The sequence below is a fragment of the Molossus molossus genome, unplaced genomic scaffold (genome assembly GCF_014108415.1).
Source record: "Molossus molossus isolate mMolMol1 unplaced genomic scaffold, mMolMol1.p scaffold_m16_p_16, whole genome shotgun sequence".
Classification (NCBI taxonomy): domain Eukaryota; kingdom Metazoa; phylum Chordata; class Mammalia; order Chiroptera; family Molossidae; genus Molossus; species Molossus molossus.
In genome coordinates this window covers 62,572,453-62,595,276 of record NW_023425351.1, presented here as the reverse complement: position 1 = coordinate 62,595,276, position 22,824 = coordinate 62,572,453, and the positions used below count along the sequence as shown (strand labels likewise).

Genomic DNA, 22,824 nt, shown 5'->3' with positions numbered 1-22,824 from the left:
ATTTCCAAAGAACAGGTGCACACGGTGCTAAAAATAGTGTCGTGTTGTCAGTGTAGTGAAAAAATGTAGTCAGAAAAAAAACACCGAGGTTTCTTTTCTGAGATCAGGTCTCTAGTAACTTACAGGAATATGGGAGTAGTTTAAAATGTGTGTCTGTAAAAACCAGGTCAGGGTGCATCTCCTAAAAGATTGTAATAGTGATACACCCACACGTAAACTTTTTTTTTTCCCTACAAAGCACCTTTCTAACCCACTTTCCTAATTCCAGCCTTTTACAAAATCCCTGAGATAAGGAGGCAGGAGGCAGGACAGATGGCATCGGGTGGTAGATGAAGACACAAACTCAAAGGGCCAGAGTTTTCAAGGCCCCTGGCCACCTAAGAGCCAGAGAGGGCTTGCTTGCGGCTGGTCTTTACTCCCAGTGCTTTTCATAAGCAGGAAGAGTCAGGATTGTGTCAGTATAGTAGAACTGAAAACGTTCACTTGTAATGTACCTTATAATGGTGATGTTACTTGTGAGAGGCTTTGTACAGATAGGGGTTTAGTATAAACTCCAGGGTCAGGCTGAGACAGAATTCGGACTCTACCACTTATTATCTATTACTTAACCATTTCTCATCCCGTTTCCTCATCTATAAAATCCACGTCCTGAGTCAGTGAGTCAGTGCAGGTAAATGAATGGAATACCACACTATTTTCTTAGAAATCATTAACCAAAGTACAGAAAGTATTATAATGGTTATCATCCCCTTTTATAGATGGGGATTGAGGTTCAGAAATGAGAATTTGTAAGCTAAGACTTTAATGTGAGTCTTTTCAAAACCTTTCTAGTGTTTGTTTTTTCCCCTATCAGACTATATTGTTTCTATGATAAAATTGTGAATAAACCAAAATGATGTTAACCAATTTTGTTGTACTGCTTTAATATACAGTTCTTGCAAAGTCACTTTGTGGGTGTGGAAAGTGCATTTTCCTCCCCAGGGAATTAAGCTCTGGGGATCCTACTACTTGGGGGTTATAACTTGCCAGCTCTGTCTGGCCAGGCCCCATCACTGATGTCCTCTGTTCCAGCCCCACTCCGATTGTTAGCAGTACTCATTTATATATTGTGCTGATGCCATTCTTTGGGACTTGGTACTCGTTTTTCCAAGACCACACTTTCCCTCCCTTGTGTTCACTCTTACTTCTCGGGGAAGCCTCCCTCACTGTGAACTCCCTGAGTGGTGGCTATGCCTTTTGTGCTTGTGAGTAAGACACTGCTCTCAAGCCAAAGCCAGCATTATGCTGGCATTGCCAAAAGTCTGGGACGGCCCTCTACCTCCACCACTATGGTTTAACATGTTCTGCAGGTAGTTAGATAAGAATGAAATAAGATGCACAATTTTATTTACAGATAGAGTTCTGTACTTGGGAAGCCCAAGAGGCTTAGTTTTCAAATATTATAGATAAGATAATTCAGCTTTAATGGTTAGGGTATAAGAAGAGGTAAGAGCATCAGCCCACAGACCAATGAGTTGCAGGTTTGATTCTGGCCAAGGGCACGTACCTGGGTTGCAGTTTGTCCCCGGCCCTGGTTGGGGTTGTGCAGGAGGCAACCAGTTGATGTGTCCCTCTCACGTCGATGTTACTCTCTCTCTCCCTTTCTCTCCCTCCCCCTCTATCTGAAGATAAAGAGAAAAAAATCCTCAAGTAAGGATTAAAAAAATAAAATAAAATAAAGAAGAGGTAGGAGGCAGCAGCTCTGTGGAAAACTATAAATGCCGTGAAAGACTTCTTCCTGGCTGGTATCACACTGATACCATACAGATGCTGGTTCCTGTTCATTTAGAAAAATAAAATGAGACTAGCCAAGAAAATTGTGACACACGTGGAAGAAAAACAGGAGGGGAATTATTTAATTATGTAACTTTGCCAAGTATGAAAACATATTATAAAACTAGACATTAAAATAGCTTGGTATTGGTGTAGGAGTTCAGTTCCAAACAGAATAGTCTAAAAGTAGACCTTAATATAAAAAGGAATATATATATGATAAAAGTACTTTCTCAAATCAATGGAGAAACGATGGGTTAGTCTGTAAATAGGACAGGGACAAGTGAATGACTGTCTAGAGAAATAAGGTAGATCTCTTTCTCACTCCTTAGGTAAACCATGCTTGTACTAAAATAACACTGTGAGCTCTTTTATCTTCTTGGAGTGGAGAAGTATCTCGTAAGCATGATACATTTGCCTACATTAAATTAAACCTTTACATGTCAAATATGGCAAAAATATCATAAATGCATAAGTCTAATAAGTCCAGAAACTATCTGCAGCAGTAACAAAGGAAACTTTCATTAATTTATAAAGAAATTTAAGTCTAGTAGGAAAATGAAGAAATAGAATATTAAAGTTTTAGAAACATGATTGGTGATATAAAATACACTAACTGGTGAGGGTGTGGAGAGAAGACAGGCATTAATCTACAAATGTCTGATCTAGTAGAATGACTCAGAAATTTGTAATTTATATGTGTATGTATAAAGAGGATATTCAAGCCCTGGCCAGTTTGGCTCAGCGGTTAGAGCATCGGCCTGCGGTCCGGAGAGACCCGGGTTCGGTTCCCGCTAAGGGCACGTTCGGTTGCAGTTTGTCCCCGGCCCTGGTTGGTCATGCGGGTGGCAGCCACTCGATGTGTCCCTTCACGTCGATGTTTCTCTCTCTCTTTCCCTTCCTCTCTCTCTCCCTCCCACTCTATCTGTACAAAAAATGGAAAAATATCCTCGGGTGAGGATAAAAAAAAAAAAAAGAGGATATTCAAGAACATTCATTGTGGCATTGTAACAGTTTGAATGAAGTTTAGACATCTAAAAGGAATCCTGTGAAGGCAATAAATATATTTTTGAGGGAACTAGGTATAGAGCAGTGTGATATAAGGTACAATGAGAGGGGATGGATAATAGATAATATTAACACATACTATTATTTCCTTTTTTTTTTTTTTCTTAAATTTTTTATTTATTTTTTTGTTACAGATATTTCACCTTTTTTACCCCATTGGCACCCCCCTCCCCACCCACACCCGCCCCGTCCCTGGCTTAGTTGTCCATGTCCATTGGTCATGCATACATGCATATAAGTTCTGTGGTTTATCTCTTCCTACCCCTCCACCCCCTCTTCTGAGTGATGTCAGTCTGTGTCCTACTTCCATGTTTCTGGGTCTACCGTATTCCTCAGACTGTTATGTTCATTATATTCCGTATATAAGTGAGATCATGTGGTATTTGTCTTTTTCTGCTTGGCTTATTTCACTTAGGATAATACTTTCCAGGTCCCTCCATGTCGTCTCAAAGGATAAGAGATCTTTCTTTCTTACCGCTGCATAGTACTCCATTGTGTATATGTACCACAGCTTTTTTATCCATTCGTCTACTGGTGGACACTTGGGCTGTTTCCAGATCTTAGCTATTGTAAATAGTGCTGCTATGAACATGGGGGTACATATATTCTTCCTGATTGGTGTTTCAGGCTTCTTAGGGTATATTCCTAGAAGTGGGATCACTGGGTCAAATGGAAGTTCAATTTTTAATTTTTTGAGGTAACACCATATTGTTTTCCATAGTGGCTGCACCAGTCTGCATTCCCACCAGCAGTGTACTAGAGTCCCCTTTTCTCCACACCCTCGCCAACACTTGTTGTTTGATGATTTGTTGATGGAGGCCATTCTGACAGGTGTGAGGTGATACTTCATTGTTGTTTTAATTTGCATCTTTCTGATGATTAGTGATGTTGAGCATTTCTTCATATGTCTCTTGGCCATTTGTATGTCCTGTTTGGAGAGGTGTCTATTCAGCTCCTCTGCCCATTTTTTAATTGGGTTCTTTGTCTTCCTTTTGTTGAGTTGTATGAGCACTCTATATATATTGGAAATTAACCCCTTATCTGATACATCATTGGCAGTGATGTTCTCCCATACAGTGGGTTGCCTTTCCATTTTGATGATTGTTTCTTTTGCTGTGCAGAAGCTTTTTAGTTTGATGTAGTCCCATGTGTTCATTTTTTCCTTTGTTTCTGTTGCCTTAGGTGATGTATCAGTGAAAATTCTGCTCCGTATGATGTCCGAAATTTTGTTGCCGACATTTTCTTCTAGAATTTTTATGGATTCACGGGTCACATTTAAGTCTTTTATCCATTTTGAGTTTATTTTGGTGTATGGTGTAAGTTGATGGTCGAGTTTCATTTTTCTGCATGTAGCTGTCCAATTTTCCCAACACCATTTATTAAAGAGTCTGTCTTTACTCCAATGTATGCTCTTGCCACCTTTGTCAAATATTAGTTGAGCGTATTGCCTTGGGTCCATTTCTGGGTTTTCAGTTCTGTTCCACTGGTCTATATGCCTGTTTTTGTGCCAGTACCAGGCTGTTTTGGTTACCGTCGCTTTGTAGTATAACCTGATATCTGGTATTGTGATCCCACCTACTTTGTCCTTGTTTTTCAAGATTGCTGTGGCTATTCGGGGTCTTTTTTGGTTCCATATGAACTTTTGAAGTATTTGTTCTAGTTCTCTGAAATATGTCGTTGGTATTTTGATGGGGATTGCATTGAATCTATAGATTGCTTTGGGTAGTATGGACATTTTAATGATGTTAATTCTTCCAATCCATGAACAGGGTATGTACTTCCACTTTTTTATATCTTCTTCTATTTCTTTTTTCAATGACCTGTAGTTTTCTGCAAATAGGTCCTTTACTTCTTTGGTTAAGTTTATTCCTAGGTATCGTAATTTTTTTGGCGCGATGGTAAATGGGATTGTTTTTTCAGTTTCTGTGAGTTCATCATTGGTGTACAAGAATGCCATCGATTTCTTGACGTTAATTTTGTATCCTGCTACTTTGCCAAATTCATTTATTAAGTCTAGTATATTTTTTATTTTTATCCTCACCGAGGACATTTTTCCATTTTTTGTACAGATAGAGTGGGAGGGAGAGAGAGGAAGGAGAGAAAGAGAGAAACATCGATGTGAAGGGACACATCGAGTGGCTGCCACCCGCACGACCAACCAGGGCCGGGGACAAACTGCAACCGAAGCACGTGCCCTTAGCGGGAACCGAACCCAGGTATCTCTGGACCGCAGGCCAACGCTCTAACCGCTGAGCCAAACTGGCCAGGGCAAGTCTAGTATATTTTTGATGGAGTCTTTAGGGTTTTCTATGTATCATATCATGTCATCTGCAAATAATGACAGTTTCACTTCCTCCTTTTCCAATTTGGATCCCTTTTATTTTTTCTTCATGTCTGATTGCTGTGGCTAAGACTTCCAGTACAATGTTAAATAAGAGTGGCGAAAGTCGACATCCCTGTCTTGTTCCTGTTCTTAATGGAAATGTTTTTAGTTTCTGTCCATTGAGTATGATGTTGGCTGTAGGTCTTTCATATATGGCCTTTATGATCATACTATTATTTCTTGAACGAAATACAAGAAACCGACCCATTGTTGGAAAGGAAACTGAGAGACTGAGGATCAGGAGAGAGGCTTACTTTTCAATGTAGAACATTCTGTGATTTTTTTATTTTATTTTTTTATTTTGGGAGAGTTAATATTATAAAGTTAAGCGTCTGTATTGCCTAACTAGCACAGTGATTTGGGTAAAAAAAAAAAATTCTTATTTTCTACCTTTTGAATATGATATTTTTTGACAAGGTTTGTCATGTGAGTAGTAGTAGTATTTTCCTAAATGGAGATATTCCTGTACTGTTGGGAATTGTCCTTGTAATTCATTTTTGACAGGATTAACTGTTTGCTTTATTCCAGGGAAGACTAACCATTTACTTCTACAGTATTGAATTTTTCCCACTTGCTTAGAAATAGTCATTGCTTATTTTATGATATTGTTTTCATTCATTGATTTGCATACTGATGTGATTGTAACTGATACGAACTTTTCTTCTGTTTTCTTGAATGATATTGGAGTTGTGTCCCTTTCGTAGCTCTCATCATTGAAGAGTGTTTTGTATCATTAAAAGAAAGAAAAAAAACAATTGACCAGGCTAAAAGAGACTAACAGCTGTGTTTATTTTGATCTGGACAGATTTGGAGACCAATCACTGCCACCTTTTTTTTCCCTGTGGGTCCAGGAACTGGATTTCTTTATTTGGTCAATTTATATTTCTTATATCAGTATTCTACACGACTCGAAACAGGTACGTTATCTGTAATTGTTGTACTGTTTCTGTTTAACTTACTAATCCGTATGTTTACTTGGAGGAATTTTGAGGACGGTGCATGTGTAAAGAAAGGGCATGATGATAGTAAGTGCTCAGGAAGTGGTAGCTGTGCCAGGGCTGTGACAGGCATTTAGAATATTTGGTTTTTAATCCTCACATCATCATCATGGAGTATAAATATTAGTGTCCCCATTTCATAGATGTAAAAACAAACAAACCCCAAGAAGACCAGGGGTTTATAAATCTTGCCCAGGCCCTTAGTGGCTGCGCTGTTTGCCTTGCACTGAACTTGGCCTCTCGCTCCTGTCGCACAGCAGTCCTTGTCCTTTAGTGCACAGTTGGGCTGAAGTGCACGTGTCTCCTGGGCTGAGGCTGAAGAACACTGTGCAATTAAAAGCCTAGACGTATTCTCTAATTGAAACACTCAACTTTAAAATACATAACCAGGGATGAGGCAAAGCAAAGAACTTACATGCATGTATGCGTAACCAATGGACGTGGACGGCAGTGCTGGGGGTGGGGGGCGGGATGGGGAGGAGGGGGTCTGGGGGGGAGAGAAACATCTGTAACAAAAATAAATTAATAAAAATTGAGAAAAAAAATGGAGAACAAAAATAATAAGATAAAATACATAACTAGGGTTTAGTAATATGATAGTTTATCAGATATGACTCCATATACGATGTTATGGATAAGTTTTCTTATAAAAATCTTTTCTTACAAGGTTTCTTACTGATCATTACTTATTTCCTAAAGTATCTTATATGCTGTTCTGAGTTGCTCATCCTGAGAAGCAATAACTTGATGCTGCTGTGTCAGAATGTGAACGTAATGATTTTGCAAAGGATGGCTGGCTGCAGACTTTGTAAACCTGCTGGTGGTTAGCTCAGGGCGTGGACTGCCGCACTCCCCTTAGATCTGTTAGTGTGAGCATTGCGGACCAGTCTCCTGACTGCAGGGAACCAGAAGAGCGGGCACTTACGTGTCAAATACAAGTTTTTAAAAAATTGGTATTTGCAACTAGGTGCTTTTTAAAAAGAAAGAAATCGTTACATTAATACAAAGTGTTGGGTCATAGACTGTTACTACTTGGAGGGACCTAGCCCATTGTTTTAGTTTAATCCAGGAAGAGCAGGAACTTCAAGGAAGTGAATTTGGCTGAGGTGAGATCACAACAGGACCCTTGTCCCATATCAAGGGTGTGATCCTAAAATCCACCAGAATAGATGATTTTCATTCCCTCTTGTCCCAGGGGGACCTGCTTATGATATGGACTTGCTTAGCATTCTACCGTACTGATGTGATTTAATTGAGGATTAAGTTGTTTGAGTAATTTATTTATATCTCTATCATCTATCTATCTGTCTGTCTATCTATCTATCTATCTATCTATCTATCTATCTATCTATCTAGTAAACTCTAGATTAAGCATAGATGACCCATGACCAGTTTTTAAAATTTTTATTATAGAAAATTTTCAAGCATTTATTAGAGAGAAAGGTTAATGAACCTTTTTTTTCTTTTTATTGAGAAAAAAAATCACTTAACATAAAACTTACAGTTTTAACCATTTGAAAGTGTGTAATTCTGGACATTTCTTGTAAACGGAGCCATACAATTCATGGTCTTTGGAATTGTGACAACCTTTCATTTACCATTGTGTTTTCAGGGTTCTTCCTTGTAGCATATATTAATCCTTATTCCTTTTTATTGCCAAATAAGATTCTCTTGTATGCCATTACCACATTTTGTTTTTCCATTTATCAGTTGAGGGACATTTGACTTTTCTTTTTTGGGGTGTTATGAATAATGCTGCTATGAACATTCGTGTAGAGAGGAACTTCTAAGATCTTTTCGTTTAAATCAGATTTTATAGTCAAGAAAGCAATGGTCTGGAGAGAGGTGACGTGTCCCAAAGGCCACAAAGCCTTGTGAGATAGCACAGCTCGGACTGCAGCCCAGATCTGCTGACCCTCAGTCTTCCCTGCACCATACAGCCTCAAGGGACCATTGTGACGAATTGTTTTCTATGTGCATGTTTCCTGCCTGGCTGAATTAGTATGTAGCAGTGTTGGCTTATTTTTTTATTTAAACCGAAGACTGCAATTCAAGGCCAGTTAATTTGTATATTCCCTGTTGTCATCTTGCCAAAGAATAAAGTACCGTAGTTTATGTGAGTGCAATATTTTAAGATTTCAACCTAAAGAATCCTTAGAAATCAACAAAGCCAAAACCATATCAGAAAGAAGCAGAACTATCATTAAAATTCGGAAACATTTATTAGAATTTCAGCTCTGATTCATCAGAGTGATCCTTACCATTAAGCATCCTTAACACTGTGGCCAAAGTGTGCCTTTGAGGTGCCAGGGGAGAGACAAGGGAGAAAGGAGAGACATTTGTTGGAAATGTATTTATTTTCTGCCTTTCTGACACTTGTCAGGCTTGTTTTAAATTGGAGGGAGGGAAGGTAAGTGCTTGAGCTAGAGTGACCTTACTTTACTCATTTGTTTCTTTTCTCTGCCTTTCTTCTAGTCTCCCAACCAAAGGCAGGGCTCTCCCTTAGACGGGGAGCTGGGCGGTGGTGATCTTTGTGCCCAGTGATAAGACAGAGGTTGGCACATGGTGCAGTGACAGGAGCACTGAACCAGGCATTAGACTCCACCCTGCTTCTAACAAGCCATGTGACTTTGCTCACGTAACTTTTTTTCCCCATGTGTTGAAAGGGGATCTAGGTCTTTCCATTCTATTTCACAGATGTAGTGTGGAGGTTAAGAGTCAGAGGCTATGAAAAGGTTTGGCTGTCCCCCACCCCCTACCCCCACAATTGTCTCTTCCTGCAGTGTAAGCTCCTGGACAATGGAGACCGAATCTTCTCAGGAAGCCCAGTGTTGGACTAAGTGGTTTTGTGTATGTGTGTGTCTAATAATAACAGGGAGTACCTCCCAGCATAGTTCTGCTGTGGGGGACTCAGTGGTAGGCAAGACGTGCGGTTCCTCCCCTGACGGAGCTCACAGTCTAATGCAAGGAGGAGATTAACCAAGTGACCACACGTGTGATTGAGTTGTGATGCGCTGTCAAGGAAGGGCCGACGGGCCGTGATGGCGCTCAGTAACTGGGTGTCTTAGCCCCTGCTCTGAAGAGCGAGGTGCGCACGGGAATTCAGTTGGAAAACCCAGGTTAGCCTTCCTAGGTGACCACAGTTCCGGGCTTTATTGAGATACAGATTTAGATATTTTAAAACATTTACTCTTATTGGAGAGGAGTGATTTTAAAATATTCTCATTTTGGCTTCCTTTATAATTTTTGAAGTAGTTCTCTATGTAGAAGTGATTACTTTTGTTCTGAAATTCTGAACCGTGACATTTGGCTTTTTCCTGTTCCCAGGAGCTTTTGACGGGAGGCCGGCGGACTACTTGTTCATGCTCCTCTTCAACTGGGCGTGCATCGTCGTATCCTTGGCGGCCACTCTGGGCCAGAAAGACACCAGTTTGGTTTCTCTTCCAGGTTTGGGAAAATAGACAGTGTTCACATGACAGTATTTGCATCTCTGTTTACTACAGTTTATAATTAAGAATAAGTAAGTTCTTAAACGCTGTAGTAAGGCACATGGTCCCCGAGTGACGTGTTTTCTTGCCATGGCCTCTCGGATTTTCCCACATTCAGTGGGGCTTTATTGCTGTTGCCGCTTCTTGTTCCCAGTTCTCTGTGTTCTCATGTGTGACAGCTTGTTGAATGCAGCACAAAGAGGTTCCAGGCCCTGAGACAGCTTTTGAAATCTGGTCCGGATCAGAAAATTAATTTTTTTTTTTTTTGGTTAATCCTCACCCGAGGATATTTTTCCATTGATTTTTAGATAGAATGGAAGGGAGGGAGAGAGAAACATCAATGTAAGAGAGAGAGAGAGATGCACACATACAGAGAAACATCAGTGTAAGAGACACACATCGATTGGTTTCCTCCCACATGACCCCGACCAGGGCCGGGGATCTAACCTAAAAACCAGATATGTGCCCCTGACTGGGGAGCAAGCCTGCAACCCTTTGGTCTGCAGGCTGACACTCTAGCCGTTGAACCACACTGGCGAGGGCCAGAAAATTAATTTACAACCAGCACCCTTTTCTGACTTCATTGCTGTCCTTGTCTTGAGGTCCTGGGTAGGAAGGCAGTCCCTCTAAGTCCCGGCTCTGGGAAAGGACACAGCATGTCTCTGCTGTGTTTCATCCACAGCTGTCAGCAGCCCTCCAGCTGCGGACCTTCACAGATGGCAAAGGGACTTGGTGGCTCAAGTCCTTGCTTTGGGGTTTAGCTTCCATTGACACATGGCTAAGAGCCAGAAAATGTGACACTTTGGATGCCCTTCCCTCCTTGAAAAGAAGAAAAAAAAATATTTTGGACTTCAGCCACACTGTGGAGGCCTGACGTGTAGAAGCATTATTTGTTCCAGAGGGCACAGGTGTCTCCATCTTCTAATTAAAGGAGAGATGCTCCAGTGCAGAGGTGAGGCAAGCGAAAGAGGACACAGGTGACCAAACTGAGTCGTATTCTGAAGCAGATACTTTCCACCTTTCCTTGTCGTCGTGTAGTCTCATAGAATATTCAGAGTGAAGATTATTAGACACCTTTGTGCTCAGACTGTTTTAAGCCACCTGAACTATAGAAAAGTGTGTTCCTTCAGAGACTGGAAGGAAATGAACTTTGGCTGGGTGCAGAATGCTTTGTTTCTGTCTGATCTTTAACTTTACAAACCAAGATTACTGGCTTAGCAATGGACATGCAGGTGAGTGGTAACTATCCATCTGCCCTTTTGTATGTTTCAAAAATAAAATTCAAGGCCTTTGACAGAAGTTGAAATTGCATTAACTATGTGGTTAATTATGTGGTATTTTGAAATGATAGAATTATAGCTGTTTTTATTTTGAAGATCTTACTAAACTTCACTTTTACTCATTTCTGGCTTTTTTAAACATTGAACATTGAGGATGATGGCTATCCAGTATTTTCTTTTCATTCTTTTTCTTTCTTTTTTTTTTTTTTAATTCTCACCTGAGGATATTTTCCTATTTATCATCAGATAGAGTGGAAGAGAGGGAGAGAGAGGGGGAGAGAGAGAAACATCGATGTGAGAGACACACACATCGACTGGTTGCCTCCCGTACGTGCCCTTGACTGGAATCAAACCCGTGACTCATTGGTCTGTGGGCTGATGCTCCAACTGCTGAGCCAAACCGGCCAGGGCGTCCAGTATTTTCTATACATGTACGTGGATATACATTTTTTAAAAATTGAGAATATACAGTAAGTAAAACGTTATGCCTACTTTTTTCAAGTAACAGAGCTTGGCCCTGATATTTCTGAGTCTATCTAAAATAATATAAGTGTTGTATTTTATGATAGGATTTTGTAGCACACTTTGTATGATTCATTAAAAGGATCAACTTATAATCCTGATAGGTTGAATTTCCTTTTGCTTTTTGAATGGCCATGTGAGGATTTGTTTGGAGGGGAGAGGTTTAAAAAAAAAGGTAGATTCATACTAAACCTGTGCAGAGCTTCTGGAGCTCGGTCCTTACATGTTGATTTCTTTGCAGTTGCTGATGATCCCTCTGATCATGTCGGTGCTCTATGTCTGGGCCCAGCTGAACAGAGACATGATTGTGTCATTTTGGTTCGGAACTCGATTTAAGGTACTTAAACCTCGTTGGGAAATTTTCCTTTTCATTTGCAGAAATCCCTCCTCAGCCCAGAGGTGTGCTTTCTGACTCGTCCAGAAGAGGTCAGTGCAGAGCAGTATACCATAGGCAAGCTCCTTCTCACCTTCTCAGTCCCTGTATTTCCTCAGCTGACCCAGAGTCCTTTGCTGTCACTTCTCACTCCCTTACCTCAGGCCCCTCAGCCCTGCGTCCCTGAGTGATCTCCTGTGTGTGGTAGGGAGGGAAGGAAGGGTCCTCATCTGAAGCCCTCTCTTTTAAACTCTGTTCTCATCACTGCCTGTTACATATCTTACACCTTGGCAAAAAATTGTGGGATTTTTTTTGCCTCCAAACACTTCTTTTGTGCCTCTTCTCACAATTTTCCAGCTGTAACTTTTTTCTGTTATCTTCCTCCTGCAAATCCTGTCTGTTAACTGAACATACTTACTGCACAAGTCACCTGTCTGGCATTAATTGTGCCTTTGGGCTTCTGCAGTATTCCGTGTTCCTCTTACAGTGCTTACCACGTCTGCCTTCGAGTTATTTAGGTATAACCCTTTCTTTTTTCTTTCTTTCTTTTTTTTAATCCTCACCCGAGGACACTTTTGCATTTATCTTCAGATAGAGTGGGGGGCGGGGGGGAGAGAAACATTGAGTGGCTGCCACCCGCACGACCAACCAGGGCCAGGGACAAACTGCAACCGAGGTATGTACCCTTAGCGGGAACCGAACCCAGGACTCTCTGGACCGCAGGCCGACGTTCTAACCGCTGAGCCAAACCGGCCAGGGCAGGTATAACCCTTTCTTTACTGGTTTGTAAAGTTTCTCGCAACTCCCTTAACTCTTGGTAGGGTGTTCAGTTCATCTGGAGAACTGTCTTATTCCGGAGAGTATCAGTTCAAGATGTCAGTGTGTAAAGAAATAAAAATTCAAGTAATTTTTTGAAATATGTAAAAGGAGAACCAGAAAAGATGGGGCATTTTAAAGTGACTGGTAACAATATGCTGGTTGGAGTCTTAATGTGATTCTATTATAAACCACGTTTTTAAGTGGATGACCAGAGGACGCTCATCCACTTCCTGGAGCTGTTTGTTAATATTGATTCAGCAGGACATGTATTGCACTTGAAACTATCAACAAAGCCCTGGCCGGTTTGGCTCAGCGGTTAGAGCATTGGCCTGCGGTCCAGAGAGACCTGGGTTTGGTTCCCACTAAGGCACTGTACCTCGGTTGTAGTTTGTCCCTGGCCCTGGTTGGGTCATGCGGGAAGCAGCCACTCAATGTGTCCCTTTCATGTTGATGTTTCTCTCTCTCTCTCTCTCTCTCTCTCTCTCTCTCTCCCTCTCTCTCCCTCTCTCTCCTTCCCACTCTGTCTGAACAAAAAATGGAAAAATGTCCTTGGGTGAGGATAAAAAAAAAAGTAACTATCAGCAAAGAGCTCTCTCTCCAGTTACTAATGTATGAATAAGTATTTAGATAGGAAGTTTCAAGTATAATAGGAATGATGCTAGTCTGCGCTGAGAAATTTGGGGCGTGACTTTGCAAAGGATTCCTAAGGCGCTTGTCAGTTCATTGCCCACTCTGTATCCTCTTTTGGTGTGGCCACTCCTGCGTGTCTCTGTTCTTTTCTAGGCCTGTTACTTGCCTTGGGTTATCCTTGGGTTCAACTACATCATTGGAGGCTCGTAAGTGATATTAGATTTATTTATTTATTTCTGGAGAGGCAACAAGCATTTATTTGAATTCATAAGAAAAGCTATTTGCAAAGCACCGATTCAGGCGCAAAGCCAAATAGTGTCCCCTATTAGGTTTATTTAATTGGAAACTAATCCTTGGATGACTTCCTTTCTTTTTTATCTTCCTTTTCTTTTTATGAAACTTTTTATGAAACTTAAAGAATCTCAACATTGATGCTTTGGAACCTTATAACTACAAAATAATTTCATTTTGATGTAACTGATTTAATTGCAAAGCTTGAAGTGCATTTTAGCATTGAATGATTGTGTTTTGTGGTTAGCTCTTTATGACAGTATGCTTCCACATGTGTTTTTGAGTAATTACTCATTTCTGGATTCACTCTCCAGATTGAGCGAACATAGACCTGATTTATCTGAACTGACTCACCTAAGACCTGTGCATACAGTAACTATGTTTTTCAATCTTAATGCTTAAAACTCACCAGTCACAGAAATGCATCTTCTCAGATGAGAAGTAGCTTTGTAAATGGTTGGATAGTTCAGAAGTTTTGACCAAACAGGGTTAAATTTCTAGTCTGGAGTGAGAACGAAGACTTAGGAAAACCTTGACTGCATCCAGTCAGACCTCTAGGAGGAGGACAGCAACAGGCAGCTATCCTGAGAGCTCCCATGTCCTGCACTACAGCATACTGGGAATGTTTCAGTAGATTCTAACAGTGCTAGTTCTTAGTCCGGCTCACTAAGACGGACACAGTCCGTGTTTGCGGTGTGTGGTCCTCGCTTCTCCTGCACACTGACAGGGAGAAATGAGTGAACCAAGCAAGTAGACTGTATTCAGAGCTTGGCCAGTTCTGAGTGTGGGAGGGCTGCCCTGTGCCCCCAGAAGGGCAGCGCTGGGTGCAGTTGCATGTGCTGGTTTGTCTCTGTCAGGAATCATGTTGCAGTGAAGACAGAGGAGGAAATTTAATAGTAAGAGTGGATCTATAAAACCTTGCAGTGGCCTCCATGTAAGCCATGGGAAAGCTGAAGAAGGTCAGTGCTTATTTTAGGATTGCAAGGTGAAGGTCGCCTTTCCGAAGCGATCGCCATGGTATCTTACACAGGATGCAGGAGGCGAAGGAGCGTGCTCACTGGCGCCAGGACCGGGCAGCAGGCATTCCCGGCCTCTGCTCTCCTTGCCCCCGTTCTTTCTTGCGGGCCTTCATTGTTGGCCCCCGATTTGCAAACACAGTATTTTTGCCTGCAAGCATTCAAAAGTTTGCAACTTCCCCAACTCTTAAGGCAGGAAGTGGCAAAAACAATATTTTGAGGATGAGCTGGGGCTTGAAAGAGATGTCAGAGGGGCAGCTGGCCTTGAGGAGCACAGACCCCATCGATCCAGCAGGACTGGTTTCCCTTCTCCCTCAGAATCCATTTGCCACTCAGACTACAAAAGGGCTCATTGTCAAGCTGTCACAGACCCCCAGGGACCAGTGATGGGTTGCCATGAAGGGTCTTCTCCCTGTGCTATGGGTCAAAACTTACTGCACCTCCGTGCTGGAATGTCTTTAAACTGATCTGGCTCTCTGTTCACAGGGTCATCAATGAGCTAATTGGAAATCTGGTTGGACATCTTTATTTCTTCCTGATGTTCAGATACCCAATGGACTTGGGAGGAAGAAATTTTCTATCCACACCTCAGTTTTTGTAAGTGTTTCTTTTTTTCCTTCTCTTGTTTAGCGATCATTTTACTGCCTGTGTTCATGTGTGTTCTGATAAAAGCTCCACGAGGGGTAGGATTCACCTCTCTGTCTGATGGAAAACTGTGAGCCAGCAAATGAGTTGCCCTTGTCACAGAGCCACAGGAAGCCAGGAACGGAAGCCACAGCCCAGTCTTCCTCAGGGAGCCTGGCCAGGGGCCACTGCGACTAGATTCGGGCATCACAGGAGCTGCGAAGGCGGGCACTAGTGGGCAGCTCCTGTGTGCGCAGCAGCGGCGGGCTGCGGTGCCCACAGTTCCCCAGGAGTTTGGGTGAGGAAGGGGGTACGTTAGCTGACTGGTCAGCAATGTAACACACTTTCCTATTAAATAGTATAGGTGAGGCTATTTATGGGACTTTTCAGAGGTGAAATGAAAGACTTGAGGTTCATACAGTCCTCTGCTTTAGGGTTTCCTCAGGCGAGGAGGCCTCGGGCACAGCTTTGGTTTTGAGACAGACTTGGATTGGAATCCCGTTCCCCTCATTCGCCAGTTTTGACACTGAGAAATGTACTTAATGAAGGCTCCAGGCTTCAGGTGCGAGTCAGTGAGTTGGGGGGAGCCCCGGCTCAGGGACTGCTGGCAGCACGGGAGTGGGTACTCAGCGGGCTCTCGGCTGTTCCTGAAATCGGGGCTGAGGGCAGGAGAGGTGCCGATGAGCCAGGGGAGGTGCTGACACCCGCAAGCGTGTAAGTAGTAAGTAGGATCTTGTTGAAGAAGGGTCCTGTGACATCACCATCTGGGTGTCCCAGCCTGCCTGACAGTCACGCCCGGTCTCCAGCTGGGGGTGTGCAGTAACAGCTTCATTCACACACCCAGCCCCTTTCACATCTTGCTGATTTTAATATTTTGTAGTTTGTCATTCTTCCGAGGGGCCATGAGGGCAGTCAAACTTGAGTAGGTTCCCCCCACCCCCTTTTTTAGGTTAGGGATAGGTTTTTGAAAGAATTTCATTGTGAAATTTAATTCACAGACAGAGAAGTACACTATTGTTGTACGGTTGGTTTGTGGTTTTCCCTTAAGAGCATACGAAGAAACTTATTTCTCTTCTAAGTCTTGAGTTGCCTCTAGGCTGAAAAAAAAACAAATGACCAGTTTGCTTTCTAATTATCAAAGGGCACACAGTAACAGCAGGCTTGGATTTTTGATCTAGGTCTATCAAGTCAGATGGCAGATGCGGCAATTAAAGAAAACTCGGTGCTTTGGGGGGGAGCCAACAGTTGTTATACTTTAAATGGCCATATTCTGACTTAACGGCTTGAAGATCTTCTCAGCTGTGGGCAACAAAGTGCACGAGATTCTAGCGGCAGCAGCACGCTGGGGCCTGCCTCCATTCGAGCTGTCTCTGCTGGGGGAGGCCTTCTGTTCCTTTTACATAAAGATCAGATGACAAAATGTAGCTCCTTGAAAAAACAGTAACTGCTTTGAAATTACCATAAATTTTTGTTGATTATGTCTAATTGGGTATCTTTTTATACTAATTACTTGCATTTAATTTCAGTATCTGTTTAAGCAATGGAGATGGCTTCCATATTGTCTTACAGCAAGAACCAAAGCAAGAAGGCCCTAGCATTGCCTGTTTTGAGTGTTCTATTTTATTATATACTTTGCAGGAATATGATTATACCAGGGCGACACCGATGTTGAGAAACAGTGCTTGGAAATGCATTTTGATTTAAAGCTAGAGCTGTGTTCGTTGACAGGGGAAGATACGCTATAGAATTCTGAGATGCATCACCATTCTGCATTCCGTCTAGAAGAGTACACAGACCCTCTTCTCTGCTGTACAGCTATTTCACTGTCTAAAAGGGGCTCATTGTCTTTCTGGGAGGGAGCATGAAACCACAGAGGTGATGTGACCAAAGGACGGCTGAGTCAGCAGCTGCTGTCACCCGAACCTCGCTGTCACCCATTGCAGCATGAGGCCTGGAGTGCAGTCGGTGGTGTTAGGTACAGGCTCCAGAGCCGGGCTGCCCACATTTGGATTCTGCCCATCAGTTTAGAAGAGCTTTGCTCAATCTTGCCTCAGTTTTCCCATGTATGAAATGGGCTCACAGTAGTGCCCACCTCCTAGAGTTGTGCAGGTGAGATGAACTCAGTGACACGCAGTCCCTGGTGTAAGTAGGGGAGACGCTTTCTGGCCAGGCTGTGCTCTGCGGGCAAGTCACCCCTCCTGGTTTAAATGGCTATCAGATCCCGGTCTCTGCCTTCAAGCAAAATTTTAAACTTCAGGATCTGATAAGTGGAATCAGTTTAGACACAGTCTCGGTTTCCTAATAGTTATGGAAGGGAAATTGTAGGTAAAACGGAAGCTAGACTTGGATTTAAGTCCTCATAGCTGTTCTGTCACTCTTAATTTATGACACTGTAAGGCGGGGATCCAGCGAGTGTCTTTGGGCTTCAGCTTTGCCACCATCTCAGATGAAGCAGTGGGAGGGCAGATGATGGATAAACTTGAAACACACCTGAACTCCAGGGCCAAGGCTGCCTTCTCCAGACCCCCTGCTGGGCGCTGCGGACCAGCGGCTTGCATGGGGAGACGCCATGGGGGCTGCACGTTTGTCCTTTGAAAGTGAATTTATTTTGTATCCTTTGATCCATATGTAGATGTATAAAAATACTGTATATAGGTGGTTTTTTCTGGTGGTCAGGCTTATGGGAGTAATATTTTTGTTTCTGTACTGTTCTGCATGAATTACTTTTATAATCAGAAAAAAAATTTTTAGAGTGCGAACTTAGCTGAAAACTTAGTCAGTTTAAGAAACGGGAAAGTGAGTGCCTTCTGTGGGCAGGGCGGTGAGCTGAGTGCTGAAAGGGCAGCTGAATAGGACCTTGTTCCAGCCTTCCACTGGCCCCAGACTAATCCGATTCCGAGTGACAGACTGAGGGGCCCCAGGACGGGCTGCGCTAGGTGGTCTGACAACTGTGCGCAAGTGATGTTGTCTTCTCGCCCTTGTCCCCCCGCTCTAGGTACCGCTGGCTGCCCAGCAGGAGAGGAGGGGTGTCAGGATTTGGCGTGCCCCCTGCCAGCATGAGGCGAGCTGCTGATCAGAATGGTGGAGGCGGCAGGCACAACTGGGGACAGGGCTTTCGACTTGGGGACCAGTGAAGGAGTGGCCTCCAGCCTGCCCGTCAGCCACTCTGCTCAGATGTTTTCCTCCCAGTGCTGGGCGTGCTTAACTACCGAGTTCCAGCCAGCGCTGGTGGACCTGACCCACACTGAATGTAGTCTTTCCGTACAAGACAACGTTTTTTAAATCCTGGAGAAAAATATGTGTTCCTCAAGTTTCGTGATTCTTATACAAGTCCTTACTGCTATGAAGAACAAATGTCAACTGCAAATTTCAGAAGCAACTCTATTTTCTGGTGTCTCCTCTTCCTTTTCCGTCTGAATAATGGGTTTTGCTGGGTCCTGGTCTGCTGTCACCAACCTGGGCGTATGGGGTCGGGCCACCAAATGATTGTCGAAGGGACGCTGACCTCTTTCTTGCACACATGCCTCCCTCTTAACTTTTTCCAGCCTCCAGATTTGCAGCTAGAGGAGGTTGCCCGTAAAATGGCTCTGCCTTTGACAAGCTCTCTTATTTATTGACTTTTGCCAAGGCTCAGTCCCAAAAACCTTGCTCAGACCTTTCTTCTGTGGTGGCGGAACTGTACCATAGGGGAGAAGACTGGAACAGTGGACAGAGCTTTTCCTCAGCCTTTGGAGTCGCTGTGACCTGGTCTCAGCTGCAGCCACCTCCTCAGATGTTCCTATTTACCAAGCACCAGAGGGTCACTGAGGCCGCAGCGGGTGTTAATCAGGCCCGAGGGTGGTGCTGGGCATTTCCCTAGATGATCACAATTGTAGTGGAGTTGCATCTTCCACAGGGCTGGGTGTAGACTGTGGTGGGATGACCCCTTTCCATATTGTGTGTGAGACACTGCTTGCGTGTACCCAGAGTAGCTGGGTTGTACTGTGCTAGAAAGTTCCAAATCATATTGGCCCGAGGGAGATGCTGTCTTTGAGAAGCCTCTGGGCATTGATTCATTGATTCCATTTCATTTTCATTCTGGATATATGTTTATTGAGCAGAGTGGCGGGAGAACCTTATACCCTATTTAAATTGTCATTTTTTGACCTCCCTCCCCCTTTAAAGGCCACATACTTCAGTTTATTGTGAGGAGATCAGATCCTCCGTCTGATCATATTTTAAGCTAATCCAACCAAATCTAAGTGAATCACATAATTTTGGGTTGTAATGGCTTTAGAATCATTGTGAGTGAGGGTCTTGAGCGTTTTTGAGTCATGAATGTACATCAGACCAACGTAAATACCACAGCTCCTTCTCCTAGGTGGGCTTTTCCATCAGACCTAGGCTTGTCCCGAATAAAGTTTTTTGAAGGCTATGGTGTCCCACACAGTTTCTTATTTGATGTTTTTATTCCAAATTGTAGGAGTCGTGTTGAGTGGCTGCCATACTTTAGTCAACTAAAAAGGCTTGGAACACGTTGATGAGGTTTCCATCCCGGAAATGTGTGCTGACAGGGTGACTGCTCTTTGCCCTGCTCTAAACGTGATGTGCGTTGTCTTAGGAAGTGGGGATCTGCAAACAGCTCCTCCTCTTTCATCAAGTTTGGGTGTGTGTACTTCTCCACATTTAATTTATACGGTGGAATAGGAGGTGTGGGCATCTGAACCTGAACTGCCATGTGTTCTGCTGCTGACCTGTGGCCATAATAAAACGCTCTTGTAAAATCTGGAAGCCATGTTCCCGCCATGTTGCATGTGCCCCGTGTGCAGGCGTGAAACTCCGGGAAAAGAGTCTCATGGTAAGTGAGCTGGGGTCTCTCATCCGCCCTCTTAGCAACTCGACTGCCTGAGAGTGGAGGTTTTTCTAAAGGCTGTTACAGAATTCTTCAGGTCAAGGCAAAACGTTCATTACGTTCTTCCGCTTAAACATGTTTAGGAGCTGATAATTTTATTAATTTTGTCTGGATTACCTGTCTCTTGGGAATAATTTTAGCTAAGCAAGCTGTTTGGGATTTGATTTGGCAAGGCAAGACACGACAGTGGATTCTCTTTATGAATGAAAAAAAAAAAATCCTTATTTTTGTGTAGAGAAATTCCCTTTTTGTAACTAATCATTTTTATTGGTAAAAATTGTAAATTAAAATGTACAACTTGACGGTTGTCTGTCCTAAGTTTCTGTATGTCTCCTCTGCTCCCTCTTTGAGATACTACATAACTTCTGTAACCAGTGGTCTCTTGGACATTTAGGAATGTCCAGTATTTGTTGCTGTTATAGCGACATAGCTTGACTTCTGTTCACGTGATGGAGTATATCTGTAGGATTCATTCCTGGATGCAGAACTTCTGGATTTTTGGATGCTTCAGAACACTGGGGGAGGTGCTGCCGTGAGGCGGGACTGCAGACCAGATAGCGGAGTTTTGAGTGGGTTGCTGTGGTGCAGGTGGTGTAAGGTTAGGTACAGGTATAAGGTTGGACTGAACCACGGCAGTGGGATGGGGGCTGGGAGCTGGATTGAAGAGACCTCCATGAGAGAATTGCTGAGATATAATGAGGAAGGGGAGGGATTATGAACAGAGGTTTCCACTGGACATCACCACTTGATATAAATTTCCTATAGAAACAAGCAAGACTGGTTAAAATGATGCTATTTATAGGTATTGTTGGTGCAGCACATTATAAATAATTGGGTGCTGGTGGACCAGCTGGAGAACCTAGCACTATGTGTGTGTTTCTGTGGGAAGATACATTATGAATGCTAAACCCATGAATTTGAAGATGAACTTTTAGAACATGCTCTCTTCCTGAATTGGGGACAGCTTTGCAGAAGACCCTAGTGAAAGAGAAACAATTCTCGAATAGTGTTGCTCACTCTGTCCCCGTGTTTCGGGTCCCTCGAGCTTAGACATCGTTGCATCAAAGGAGAGGCCTTTATAGATCTGTAGGCGAGGTAGAGGCTCTCGCATGTGGTCCTCTGGCACCCAGGTCTCTGCTTTAGACCCTCATCACACCTACAGTGATTTGTTTAATGTCTTCTCTGTGGTCTGGAAGCATCATGAGGACAGTGTCAACATCTTACCACGATTGTATTCCCGTACTTAGCACAGTGCCCGCCACGTACCAGGTGCTTATCTGGGTGTTGCACCCAACTGAAATTTGGACTGGGTAATGTGTCGGGGAGGAATTCGGCCTGTTGAGGAAGACAGCTAACAGCTTGGTCTCTCGGGAGCCTTCAAGATTTTGTTGTTCATGTAGGGGAGTCATGGTCTCCTGGAAGAAGATACTAGGAGAGGTTGGAGATACTAGAAAGAATGGATTAGAAATTGAGATACTTGCAAAAAAGCAGCCAAGCAGCTTCTCTCCGCAACGTGTAATTATCTGCGCGTAGGTGTGGATACCAGTGTAGACGGAAGGCAGGCAAGAGCAGTTGGGGAGAGCGAGGGAAGGTATGAATTCAGCTTTCTCTCTGAGCAGTGCCCCTGTGGCCTGTGCAAATGCAATGAGAAGGGAGAAACCCCTGCCAAGTCACTGCCATCCAAGCCAGAGTGACCCACAGGGAGTGCAGGATTTAGGTGCAAGGCTTAAGGATCACTGGGGAACTGTCTACGAAGCGCGATGTGCCGCTTGAAGCCTTCAGCTGACCTAGATGGGTTCGACCCTTCTCTCCCTGCCAGTGTGTCGGCTTTTCCTGAGGGCTGGTGCTGACTGGTGAGTGTCCCTGTTAAGTAAGTGCAGTCACGGTTGGCTTAAGGGACACTATGGATTTCAGTGGAAACTCCCAAGAGAGAAGCATTAACCTGACTCTGAGGATGTGAGATGCATCTTCCCCACGGCAGGCCCTCATCACCTGGAGGACAAGGCTTTGAACTTTCCTGATCCCTTCCATCAGTTAGGGCTCTTTGATTGCTGGTACCCCAAAAGGACTCTGGTTAACTTCAGCCAAAGGAACTGTATTGGAAGGATACAGAATACCTTGGATCCCAAGGGTCTGCTGAGAAACCTGACATGGAAGGGTCCCCTGGATTCAGGCAGCAGGGACACTCCTTACCCCATCTGCTGGGCTAAGTCAGCCCCCCTGGAGTCCGTGCTTCCCTCTTTCCCGTTAGGCTTCAGCTCCGAGTCTCATGGGCCCAGCTTGGACTTCGCTTTCCCTTGGCTAGGAATTCAGGGAAAACCCTTTGACTGACAGTCCCAATAGAACTGCTGGTAATAGGGGAGAGGTAATTTTCCAAAAGCAAGTCAAAGTGCTCTTGCTTCCGAAGAGGCGGAAGTCGATGCTGAACTAGAACACCCAGTTGGCCCAGGGGCGCATGCTAACCACGTGTGGTTTCCTGGAGGAGCCTCTGGCTTCGCCTCGTTCCAGTGTGGGAACGAGACAGGATTTCTTCTCGTCTCCTCCCTCAAGCTCATCTGCAGAGACGAGAAAGCAGTGTAGATTTTTTTATATTTTTTTTATCCTCACCAGAGGACATCCTTCCATTTTT

The 22,824-nt window shown here is 43.5% G+C and overlaps 1 protein-coding gene across 3 annotated transcripts in view; it reads left to right on the top strand.

Moving 5' to 3' along the window:
• DERL1 (derlin 1) overlaps positions 1-20,497 on the top strand; it is a 29,591-nt gene extending 9,094 nt beyond the window's left edge. The window contains exons 2-8 of one of the 3 annotated variants that reach the window (XM_036263996.1): positions 6,069-6,180; positions 9,589-9,653; positions 10,955-10,981; positions 11,793-11,888; positions 13,527-13,579; positions 15,167-15,277; positions 19,767-20,497. In XM_036263996.1, the coding sequence (XP_036119889.1) occupies positions 6,069-6,180; positions 9,589-9,653; positions 10,955-10,981; positions 11,793-11,888; positions 13,527-13,579; positions 15,167-15,277; positions 19,767-19,824 (522 nt within the window). In that variant the 3' untranslated portion in view covers positions 19,825-20,497. Of the gene's footprint in view, positions 1-6,068; positions 6,181-9,588; positions 9,654-10,954; positions 10,982-11,792; positions 11,889-13,526; positions 13,580-15,166; positions 15,278-17,701; positions 17,888-18,299; positions 18,680-19,766 lie in introns of those variants that run through there. The other 2 variants (XM_036263994.1, XM_036263995.1) reach the window with 2 other exon arrangements.
• Positions 20,498-22,824: the final 2,327 nt, after the last annotated feature.